Source organism: Hemibagrus wyckioides, linkage group LG01, assembly GCF_019097595.1.
Source record: "Hemibagrus wyckioides isolate EC202008001 linkage group LG01, SWU_Hwy_1.0, whole genome shotgun sequence".
Taxonomy (NCBI): Eukaryota; Metazoa; Chordata; class Actinopteri; order Siluriformes; family Bagridae; genus Hemibagrus; species Hemibagrus wyckioides.
In genome coordinates, this window is record NC_080710.1 from 11281889 (window position 1) to 11294730 (window position 12842).

Sequence of the window (12842 nt, forward strand, 5' to 3'; positions counted from 1 at the left end):
GTTTAATCCCTACGCTGTGTAGTGCACATTGTGTAGTGGAGTAGGGCGGTATTTGGGATTCCGCCCTTGTATCTCTGATTGTAAGAAGAACTGCTAAGTTTCGCTAGCGCTGTGCCGAGCCGCGCTCTTCATGTATCCGGTGTTATAAATGGCTCGCTTTAAACTCCTCTTGTGACGGAATATCTCCTTTTCACGCTCCGCTCCATACGTATTAATGTCCTGAACCTGACAGCTGCAGATCTGAACGGTAAGTAGGATGTGCTAAGCTAACACGTTTAGCCCGCTGCACCTCCGATAAGACAGTGCCAGCATTACTTTATCTTAAGCTCCGCTCGCTAACTCGGAGTCTATGGAAATGGAGAGGTATGCGTGACCGAATGGAAGGTGACGGCTAACTTTTTGACTTTTGTGACTCCTTACTTTTTAGACTCGCGCGGTTTTCCTTGTCCCGCAGTGTCCTTAAGTCAGGTAACTTTCTTCTGTATTTGGCTAACCTTCTTTATTTTCTTTTCCTGCTAGCTGGTTGGTTCGGTTAGTTAGACCTGGCTGGGAGGCTAGCTGGCTAAAGTCAGGAGGGTGTGTTGTGCGGTTGTAGGCTGTCAAAAGACACCGGTAGCTGCTTTCCGAATGTCATTTTAACAGATCGCTGTGAATTCGTACTATTTACGTATTTAATTATTTATTTAATATCATTGATTTTTTTTTTTTCTATTTGCATTTTGTCACGAGTTTTATTTGTGTTTGGTCTTCTGACAGGTTGTGTCATCTGGCTAGCTAGCTAACGTTGGGTGTTAGCATGTTAGGCGTGTGTTACTCTTACATAAAGACAAAAGATAACATGATTATAGCGCTCGCTGTTGCTTGTAGTGCTTTAATGCATATTCAGTCTTCTTAAAAACTAACTCTGGTTAGACTCTTGCGATGAAAAAGACGTGTTTTTTGGCATTGTTAATCAACTGTTGCTTCTTGAGGCCACTTGTTAGCTTGATAACTTCATGTCCTGTGTGTGATTTGATGATTTAGCCGCAAGTTTTGATCAGAGGTTCAGTCTGGATCTGAGCAGGAATGATGGCAAACTCTCCACTGAGCTCTTTCCCTTCCCTTCCCTGCACTTGATGATTTACTAAAGCCTCTGGGACTTTGATCTTTTTTTTTTGCCAGCTCGACTTTGGATCTGTTATCGGGTTTCAGTATTATGCAATCATTATTTATACAGTGTGTCATCTGCCACTCCTTATAATCAATCGGACATTAAACTTCCTTACATTTAGGCTGCTGTTTTGTTTTCTATAAACCTGACTTGGAGCCCTTAGCTAGTTAACTGTTTGTCTCTTAAACACTACAGACACTTGGGCTTGTTGCGTGTGGAGTATCTGCTATTTACATAAATAATTATCTATGTATGCATATATAATTAGGCACACCATGAAAACCACAGAGGGATGAATGAATAAGATTATCTTATCGTTACAGTGGCATGTGTCACAGGGTGGGATATTTTAGGCAGCAAGCGCACAGTCTGGTCTTAAAGTTGATGTGTTCGATGCAGGAACTTTGCATGACTTCCATAAGGCCCAAATAGTGATTTCTAGACGACTGGGTCAGAGCATCTCCGAAACATCAGGTGCTGTGTGATGCTCTGTGTAATGTTTTGCTGAGAATCCTTGGTTCCTGGCATTCATGTGGATGTTACTTTGACACATACCACCTACCTAAACATTGTTGCAGACAAGCACACACTTTCATGGCAACGGTATTCCCTAATGGCAGTGGCTTCTTTCACTATTCCCTAGTGGCAGTGGCAGGGTGACGCACCCTGCCACACGGCAAGTAGTGTTCAAGAATGATTTGAGGAACGTGACAAGTTGTTTACTTGGTCTCCGAATTCCCCAGTCCGATCGTGAGTCTGTGAGATGTGCTGGACACACAAATACAGTCCATGGAAGCAAGTGCTACTAGAAAACTTAGACAGGACTTAAAGGATCTGTTGCTGATTTCTTAGTGCAGATAACACAGCATGCCTTTAGAGGTCTTGTGGAGTTTGTCAGAGCTGTTTTGGCAACAATATTAGGCATATATGGACATATCTGTCTGTTTGTGTGTGTGTGTATATGTGGGAGAAAGAGAAAACTTGGTGCAGTATACGTCTAGTTGACCAGACCTTTTATGAAGGACATGTTAATAATAAGGTGTGACAGTGTGGTTAAGTGTGACAGTATGACCTTGAATCTGAATTGAAGTGATCACTTGATTTATTTTCTGCCATTCTGTATGATATGTATGTATGTATGTATGTATGTGTGTGTGTGTGTGTGTGTGTATATATATATATATATATATATATATATATATATATATATATATATATATATATATATATATATATATATAATAAATAAAATGGACTCTAGATTGCTCTCCTTCTTTACACAATCATTTATTTCATTTATCAAACTGTTAGTGAAGTTATGTGTAAATGTCATAACTTAACCCAAATGAACTTCCCTCCATATTTACAGACACACGGCTGATTTGCATTTAGAGAGGCCTACAAAAATGGGAAAATCACAACAAAACAGCGAAAGAGAACATCCTAAGTGCGACATGTGCTAAACTTCCCATAATGCAGCTCAGCTGATGCAGCGTTTCGGCTATCACAGGCACGCACCAAGGCCTCATCCGCATTTATATGCTTACGTTTGAGAACATTAACCCTTTTTGGACAGGATTAAATTTACATGGGATTGTTGGGTAATTTCCTGTTTTACTGGATTGGCCATGGTGGTGTTAGTTCTGTCCTTTTTCTGAAAAATTACAGGCTGAATTACCTAATATTTTTTTCCCCAAACTCTGTGCTCGTTGGATAATCATAGTCCTGTCTATTTTTCTATGCAGATACTAAACAGTTACTTGCTGTATTTAGTCTCGTAGCGCACATAGAGGGAATATTGATCAGAGCCAGTGCACAAACATAGCCGTTACAGTGATTTGGAATGTCCTAAAAAAGAAAGGAACCTCTGGTGTACCGACATTTGAACAAGTCAGCAAAGGAAAACAACAGCAGTTGATGACAGAAACACTGTGTGAGCTGTGAAGGGGAAAAAAAATCCAAAACAGTGAGTGACCTCAACAACAACCTCCACAGACCCGGAGTGAAGGGGTCACAATATACCATTCAGACCTTCAGAGCAGAAATATAGAGACCATACCACATGGTGGTGGTGGTGTCATGGCTTGAGTTTACATGGCTGCTTCTGTAATCTTTATTGATGATGAAACTCCTGATAGTAACAAGTCTGCAGAAACATTGAGTCTGACAATTTACAGAGAAATGCATCCAAATTAATTGGGAGGAACTTTATCATGCAGCAGGACAATAATCCAAAACACACTGTCAATTTAACAAAGCACTTAATCAGAGGGGAAAAGGGAAAAGTTTCAGACTGGTCAGGTCAATCATCAGACGTTAAAACCCAAGTGAGACCTCCTGATGAAGAGACTAAATGGAGAAACCCCCTAAAACAAACTGAAAGTGGCTGCATACAAGCCAGGAAAAGCATTACAAAAGAAGACTTCATCAGTGTTGGTGTCAGTGTCAGGGAATCTCTCAGTGGTGGACTCGAAATTATTGCAAGCGAGAAATATGCAACCAAATATAAAGTGTTATTTACTTTGAAAACAGTTTGCTCCAATCTTTTTTGCTCACCTAATAATCAGGTGGTCTGCCCCCAAAGGTGCCATGTTGTGAGGTTTTTTTTAAAAAAAATTTTTTAAAATCATCTAGAAGTAAATATCCGAAAACGAAAGCTGAAATCGTTTTCATTTTCTTTTATTCATCTTTTGATCTTCACTATATAGCAGAACAAGAGAGTCGGCCTTTCCGTGTCTGCTGTTGGAGCAGACTGTAGGGTTTGTTTGTGCGGACAGGAAAAACGTGTTAAAACCCTGACGTCACAGCGACAACCTGCGCATTGCTCGCTGTGTTATGAATGCACAAAGACTGCTGTCTAAGTCGTTACTTTGTGGACCATACTTTAGTAATGGCTTTGCAATTTAATTCCACTTTCTTTTATTATTACACACTTGTGCTGAAGCAGCAGAATATGATGCACACTGTGCTTCTCCAGTGCTACAACACACACGCCAAGATTTTGCTAAGGATAAGACTCAAGTAGAAGATATTAAGCGGTATACACCTCATCATCAGACCTCACGAATCCACGTGTTTGGTGTTTTTTTTTTATTTTTATTTTAAAACCTGACCCTGTGCTGGATAAAGCACTTACTGGAGATGAATGAATGACTGAAAGAACACTTAGCCTTCAGATCCTTGCCTCTAACGCTCGATACACAGCTCTCGGCAGTATTCCTGAGGCGTTTTGCGTGCCAGCTTATGACTTATTGTTATCAACGATTTGCCTGTGCTCATGCCAGTGTTTTTGTTTGAACAGAGATCCTTTCCAAAATGCTGTTCATAATTCATAAATTTGTTGAAAACAAAGGAATGGAAATGAAATCTGTATCCCAAATGCTATATCACACACTACACTCTGTGTACTCAGGCCGCTTATATGAAAAGAGTTTCACAGAAATATGTCTGTGTGATTGAAATGAAGAAGTGATCTTGAACCTAACATGGAAATAAAGCTTCAGTAGCTCCACTGGGTGCCACGTCAATCTCCTTATACAGAAATTTACACAAAACTCAGAAGGATTTAGTAAGTTGCAGCGGGTTTTTTTTTTCTTCTTCTTCTTCTCTCGGCTAACTAGATTGTCATGAATATCACGCGTCTTGTTTCTCCTACGAATCAGTTCATTTGCATGCAATCAATAATCGAGGTCCCTTGTATATGAGTGAGGCTGGAATGTGCACGTGTTGTTATTTCTTGGATTTAGACACATTAAAATATTCTTCTTATTTAACGTTTATGTTGATTATTATTTCTGTTTGATTAATTTGTTTTGACTTAAATTAAAAAAGTAAAAAGCCATCATGTTTCAAAAAATAGTGTGAAACCAAAGCCGTATATTTTTATATTAAAAATATTTAACGTTTTTATTTTAACATTGCAATTAGAGCTGCAGAAAATTGGCTAAAAGGGTAATGAATTTGTATGCTGGAAGCTGATTGGTCAGAAGGTATTGATTAGTTTTCTAGAACAGCGGCTCGGACAGTCGTTCCGGCTGTAACTCCAGTGACCAGTTTATGTCAGTGTGCAGGTTCTAATAGGTTATTGTTTTATAGTAACGCACACAGAGGCCCTTTATGGCAGACTCTCCACACACACACACAGTAAAAAAAAAATCTGTGTAATCACTGATACCATGATGTTTCCTGTAAGGTGATATTTAGCATTTTGATCTCTAGTGTGTTCTAGTCTGGTGGTTTGCACACTCGGCACGTTTGTTGTGGTTCGAATCTGTGTGTAATCGTTCCTGCGAATCAGCAGAATCACTTGATTCTATTGACTATCGAACCCCTGGTGCATTTATGTTTATGTTCACGTCGTCAACATTGTATTGAAATGAACTGACTTTGTTTCACAGACTTTTCAAGAGGATAAAATTTTAAGCAGATACAAATTGGCTGTATTTATGTAATTACTTCAAAATTGCTGTGGAATAAGAGGAATAAAACATGTCGCAGGTTCAGAGCAGATACAGCCCGAAACTCCTAATCCATACGCACCATCCTGCTGTTGATTCTTTTCCTCATATATCTCTCCGTAATTTATATTGAACTTATATTCAGCACTTATTAGACGCAGTAATTTAGGCACTTGGGGGAAAAATACAGCTATTATGTTAGGTTTAAATGCATAGCTTAGATGAAAGTGCTTGTGTCTGTGGTGGACAAGAATCCAGTCTAATGCTCACAAATCTTTTTGAGAAGGAAAACATGTGAATGAAGAGCTCATAAACAAGCAACTGTAGCGCAACACACCAGGAACCCAGTCGATGTTAAATGAATTTACGCAAGACCGACCTTATCATTTCCTTCACTTATGCATGTTCTATGTTTACAGTTATTCATTTGACAGCTTTTCTTTCGATTATGACACACTACTTTCATAGAGGAATCGCTGTAGATTTGTTTCAAAGACTTCATTTCGTTACTGAAAACAAATTTCACACAACCCTTATTGCACTACAGTTGCACACATCTGCACTTTACTCATAATAGTCACACTGTTCTACGACGGATCTGTTATCATTATATATACATTTTTATATTTTTCTCATATAACTTCTTCCTTTTTACCACATGTATAATTAATTCTGTATTTTGTTGTAAACTTATTTTTATTCTTTTTTTATTCTTATTGATTTTATGATGGACAGTCAATAAAGTATTTCACTCCACATGATACTGTGTAAAGAATAAACAAAGAGGTAGCCTTCCCGCTGTAACAGCCCACACCTCCTCACCTGTCTCCTGCCCGAATAAAATACCAAAACATGATAGGTCAAGCCCACATTATAACATCATAATGGCAAAAATATTACGTAAATATTTCATAGGCTCGTACTTCGTAAATGTCCGCTCCTGTCTGCGTTCCTCACTGCTTTTTTTATTTTTTTTATTTTCTAGTTATTATTTGCTATAATAATTATCATTATTTTTTCCAGTTGCTCCAGCTGTTGCAAATATAACCCGATAAGCAATGTCGACACCGTCTGGAAAATTTTTCATTTGAATAAAGACCAGCGACAGAGCGATTAGTTTCACTTGCAGCATATGGGCTTTAACAATGGAAGCCAAAAACGTAGATACGGACACGGCAGCACAATAAAAGCTATTCACTTCCAGTAACCGTTTATTTCCATTTCATCTCACACCACGTTCATTCATATTCGAAAGATTTTTTATTTCAACTAGAAAATGTGATAAATGATAAAATCGATGATTAAAAATGATTATGGTACAAAAACACATCATTCTACATTCTATATTAATTTACTTGTCAAATATAACTCTATATATTCGTTCGTATTTATAAACAATGGTTCATCTCACAGCTAAATTCCTTAATTTTGCAAAAGTAAATGCTGCAGTGAGACTATAGAGCATTGAAGAACGCATTTTGATGAGCTTTTATCAGTTATATTTATGTAAAGCAGAAAGGCTTGTAGTACATCCTGTCTCTGGCAGTTGTCTCAGTGCACACACGCGCACACACACATTCTCACACACACACATGCCAAACCCAGATTGAAATCATTCTCCACATAGATGCCAGGCCAGGGAATGTAGTGAGATTGAGTCGAGCACAATGAACCCCCGATGGAAGCTTGAATCATTTGCAGGTAGATCAGTGAAGCGCAGGCAGCAAGGAAGTGAGGCTCTGCAATATTCAACAGGCAGATAGTTTTCTTTCCTGCCTGCTTACTGTTACACCGTTCTTTTATCTAATCCTCTTTTTCTCCGTTTCTCCACAGTTTTTAATTCTCCCCAGATCTTCTGGGTCCTGATGTGGCCACGCGGAGGTTTAGTGCAGCGGACAAGCTGAAGAGCTCTGGCACCTGGACCCGAGACCAATCCCACACACACACACACAGAGAGACACAGAGAGAGACTGACGTGCATAGGTAAAGATCCTCTAGTGTACATTTACATCCCATTTACATTGACACACTTGGCACATGTTATATAACTAGCTACTTAAATGGCAGCAAGCACTTTCACCCCAGCTTTCAGTGATCATCATAGATGCATGCATAGGAAAAAAGAGTTCTCTTAAATAAATAAATAAACCTGTCCATTTGTTGAAAGAGTTTGACCTGTTGAGCTACACAGAAGTCAGTTAAAAGTATTATTCACATTAAAGAGGTGATGACCAAAATATCAATACTTCAGGACATTTTGATGCATCATGATGTCCAGATCTCTGCTAATCAGACCATTTATTATTTACATTTAAAAGAAAAACAAATGAACGCTGCAAAATAATAATAATCTGGAATATGAATTCAAAGATTCAGAACAAACAAATTTGAGCTGCTTGCAGATGCTGCATTTCTAATTTAGATTAATATATAATATAGATATATATTTAAATGTGTCTTATTTTGCAACAAATCAAAATATATATACACTGATCAGGCATAACATTATGACAGGTGAAGTGAATAACACTGATGATCTCCTCATCATGGCACCTGTTAGTGGGTGGGATATATTAGGCAGCAAGTGAACATTTTGTCCTCAAAGTTGATGCAGGAAAAATGTAAGGATTGAGCGAGTTTGACAAGGGCCAAATTGAGTATCTCCAAAACTGCAGCTCTTGTGGGGTGTTCCTGGTCTGTGGTGGTCAGTATCTATCAAAATGGACCAAGGAAGGAACAGTGGTGAATCAGTGATGGGGTCATGGATGGTCAAGGCTCATTGATGCACGTGGGGAGTGAAGGCTGGCCCGTGTGATCCGATCCAACAGACGAGCTACTGTTGCTGAAATTTCTGAAGAGGTTAATACTGGTTCTGATAGGAAGGTGTCAGAATACACAGTGCATGACGGGTCAGGGCTGTTTTGGCAGCAAAAGACAGACCAACACAGGTGGTCATAATGTTATGCTTGATCAGTGTATATCAGAATAGAGTATTGTGATGTCATTTATCAATACTGATTTGTCGTCATCTCACCAAGACCTAATTGCATATTTCACAGTTATTTTCCAGCTACTAGTTTCTGAATAGAGTTCTGAATAGAATTAGAAGCGTTGAGGTTTAAAGTGTGTGTTGTGTTGGTGTTGTAATAGCAGTCATGATCTGGGATGAGTAGGTAACAGGTGGCTGCTTTCTTGTATATCTACGAGGCTCTTTTTTTAGAGCAAGAGGCTACAGTATGGAAGTAATTTATCCCCATGTAAGCAGGACTGAATGATGCCTTATGTTAGGTTAGAAGTGAGGGCTAGACTAAGAATTACTTAAAATTTTTTGTAATATTTTTACAAGTTTAAAGTGTAAAAATAGTTTGTTCTGACACTTTTAGTACACCCAATTCCATGTGATTCATTTTCAATACCACAAAAATAACTTTTTCTTCAAAATATGCCTGTCTGTTAATTGAATCCATTATGTACCATTCTAAATAATTGAAATGTAACTCATAGCAGCATGTAATTGAACAAAAGTCATGTATTAGAATGTCAAAAAATGAAACCTGTCTAAAACCCTAGCTCCCTGGTCAAGCTCTCACGTTCTCGAAAGAACCTTTTTTCCCCCCTGCTGTTCTTCTGCTATTAGCTGATTGTGCTGTGAAAGTCACATTGCTCACTGTAGCTCTCGTGATGCATTCGAGCCTTGTGTTCTCCATTACTGAGTACAGTCTCTTATCTGCAGCAGCGAGCTTCTAAATAGCCATGGTGAATTCTTTAACACTGGCACACAACTCGAGCGAGTCCTCTAGGAGGCGCTGTCACATGTACCACACAGACATCGTTTTGTTTTGACATTCAGTGCTGGGGAGAAAAGAATCCTCGCGTGATTAATTATAAACCAGAGAAATTCTGAGCTCCTCTGTATTCAGCAGTACGAGGATGAACGGATAGAATTTTTTTAAACCTCTCTCGCCTTGTCTGAATCGAGATTAAGAGGAAACTGATTTCAGAGAAGGAAGTGAGGGCTTGATCAATTCAAATGTTTGCACATAATATGCACTGCATTCTGTGTTAGACAATCTGTTGTATGTATAGTTTGTTGAAAACAATGCATTACACAGCGTCGTTCCATCTCATGACGGTTAATGTGACTTTTCTCAAGATCACGTCTGTGTCGCTTTGTGATATTAAACTGGATATAGTTGAATTACTTTGAATGGCATCATAAATGTTATTTCTTAAAGGTTTGTGTGTCATCCTTCTGAGTTTGTGTGTATTTGTTATTGCTCATGTTTCTTTTTAATTGTCTTTGTTCGTGATTGTTGGTATGAGTTTGTTTTGCGTTCTTCATCTTTTAGACCTTGTTTTCCAACCTTGCAGATTTCACCGGAGCCTGATAGCCACCCTGTTGCCATGTCGACCTCATCACTAAGGCGACAAGTGAAGAATATTGTTCACAATTACTCTGAAGCAGAGATTAAGGTGAGAGGTTGCTTTCTTTCTTGCCTACTCTATTCGCCCAATAAAGAAGTTTTTATTTCTTCTTTATTTTGCTGTTTGTGGAATCGCTTGGGAGATGTTTGCAAAGCTTTTTCTGGAATTAAATTTTACATCATCAAATTTCTTTTATATAACAGCAACCTTTTTCTTAAAGATTTAAGTGAGTCTCTTTTCTAATGTTAAGTAAAAAAACAATTCATTACTAATTTTTTTTTTATTTTTTTTTTTTTTATTTATTTTTTTTTTTTTTTATTCTTCTCCAGGTCAGGGAAGCGACTTCCAATGACCCATGGGGTCCATCCAGTTCTCTGATGTCAGAGATCGCAGATCTGACATATAACGTCGTGGCCTTCTCAGAAATCATGAGCATGGTGTGGAAGAGGCTCAATGACCATGGGAAGAACTGGAGGCATGTGTATAAGGTCAGAAAACCTCACATAATCTGCTGATCCCATAGTCTGTAAAAAATGAGTGTTATTTTTATTTGTTTGATTTTTCTTTTTCTTTTCAGCAGTAGCATCACTCTGACAGTGTACCTAACCTCTATATGTTTCAGGCTATGACTCTTATGGAGTATCTGATTAAGACGGGTTCAGAAAGAGTGGCGCAGCAATGCAGGGAAAACATCTATGCTGTCCAGACACTCAAAGACTTCCAGTACATCGACAGAGACGGAAAAGACCAGGTAATAACCCCACACACACAGAGTGGAATTAATGACTGTCAGAAGTAGCAGGAGATTGCTTTATTTCACTCACGAAAACTATCCTTAAAGACTTTTTCACTAATTCAACTTTGGAAAGCAATTCGAACACTATCTAAGCACCCAACCAAGCCAATAGTCAGCATGATCCTGTTGTCAGGCTATGCAAAGCATCAGAGGCAGCTGCTTTAAAAGCAGTCGGTTTCCTCCCAAAATCTGTAAGCTTCACATGCTTTGATGGTGTCGAACACATCAATGGCAACATCTGTAATAACACCACGGCCTCCTGCACAGTGTGGAGTGGGTTTGGTGGGGGAGATGGAGAAAATCATTACAATTTCAGAACTTCTTAAGGTTTTTAGGATCAACATGGCCATGACTCAGTGGAATTGGATTTGGATTCATGGTTTGTGGTAGCATGGCTGGTGAACAGCACACTCCAGAACATGGCAGTGAATTATTGTGGTGTTGGGGCTCTCTTGCATCTGGTCATTCAGAGTGTCTAGTGAAGATGGTTGGTATCATGAACTCTACTAAAACCCAGGATATTTTAAGCCTTACCCTGCCTCCTCTAGGAGCTGAGGACTTGATTATAGACTCCAAATCTTCATTCAAATCAATATAAAAACAGGCTGAACATAAAATATTACTTTGCAGCAGGAGGCTACGCAAAGCTGTACTGCTGGGTAGCTGATAATTAGCAAATTGATGGTCAAGCATCAGCTTTGGAGTTTAACTGTATTTATTTTTAGGAACTAGCAGGTTACAAGGGGCATAGGGGGTATCCCCGAAAGCAAATAAAGACTCAGCAAAATAATGGTGAGAATCATTACATATGACTTGCCTGTTCGATCCGCTTCCCCATCCACAGCGAACACTCGAACATGCCCACTCTGTGCACCAGAATATTGAAGCAAATTTGCATTTATTACAACCTATTATCACTATTTAATGCTATAACTATAAGACAGTGTCCCCTTGAGTGCTTGCACTTAAAATATCATGCACATGTTCTTTATATTTTCATGAAGGGTGCCAATAATTCTGGAGTGGACTGGATTAGTTTAAACAATTTCTTTGCACTTGTAAGAATAATACCAAAGGTCATGAAGGTGAGCTTTTTACCCTCTGAATTAATTGGCTGTCATGTGGTTGTGCAACAACAGATAAATCATTACCTTCTCAACATGGGTTCTTTTGAAGATAATGCTCAACTAGTCTCCTTTAGGAGAACAGAACATGGTGGGCATCTGTGATTGCAAAAATCAAGGCAGTTGGAAAAAAACCCAGTATATTTAAGTTTTAGGACTTCAATAGCTCAAGGTCTCTCAACACTGAATAAACTGAATAAAAAGCTCATCTCCCACTCATCCTGATGCGCGCGCGCACACACACACACACACACACTCTCTTCACATCTGTTCCCTCTTGGAGTGTGTAATTGTGATCTGAATCTGTTTGATAGCATGCTGAGGTAGGTTGGCATGTCTTTAGTGTTATGGTGTTTATCTATACTTTATACATTAGAATAATAGCGTTTGCCTTCACTTTGTGTAATTTTTCTGTATCTTTTCTGTGAACGTGTGGTAACTGGCAAACAGCAACGAATTTTCTTTGAGTGTTTATTACTTTGTCAACTGACAACCTAATCTGCAGTGTGGAAAAACTACACATGCATTTGAAAACTGTTCATCTGCATTTAATTCCCAAAAACAGTTTTCTTCCAGCAAGAATCCAAAATGTTATATTGTACAGCTTTAAGTATGTTCCTGCAGTCCAAACGTTATCCAGAAGATGACAACAATAAATAGTTTACCTCTACTCATTCATGCAATTATCTAATCAGCCAATCGTATGGGAGCAGTGAAATAAAATAAATCAGTCAGTACAGTAAATCGGATAATCACTCTGTGCAAGTGTAGTGAGCAGAAAATCATCTCAGTATGCACTTCAAACCTTGAATCCACAGCAGCAGCAGATCACGTCGTGTTCCATCCTGTCAGCCAATAATAGTAATGTGAGGCTACAGTGGACAAAGTCA

General features: G+C 38.7%; 1 protein-coding gene across 4 annotated transcripts in view; it reads left to right on the plus strand.

The window, feature by feature from the left end:
• The window catches only part of epn1a (epsin 1a), a 21804-nt gene continuing 8962 nt past the window's right edge, over positions 1-12842 (plus strand). For 2 of the 4 annotated variants that reach the window (XM_058394532.1, XM_058394536.1), the window contains exons 1-5: positions 6-247; positions 7441-7590; positions 9979-10080; positions 10362-10520; positions 10655-10783. In XM_058394532.1, the coding sequence (XP_058250515.1) occupies positions 10012-10080; positions 10362-10520; positions 10655-10783 (357 nt within the window). In that variant the 5' untranslated portion in view covers positions 6-247; positions 7441-7590; positions 9979-10011. Of the gene's footprint in view, positions 248-7440; positions 7591-9978; positions 10081-10361; positions 10521-10654; positions 10784-12842 lie in introns of all 4 variants that reach the window. The other 2 variants (XM_058394553.1, XM_058394545.1) reach the window with 2 other exon arrangements.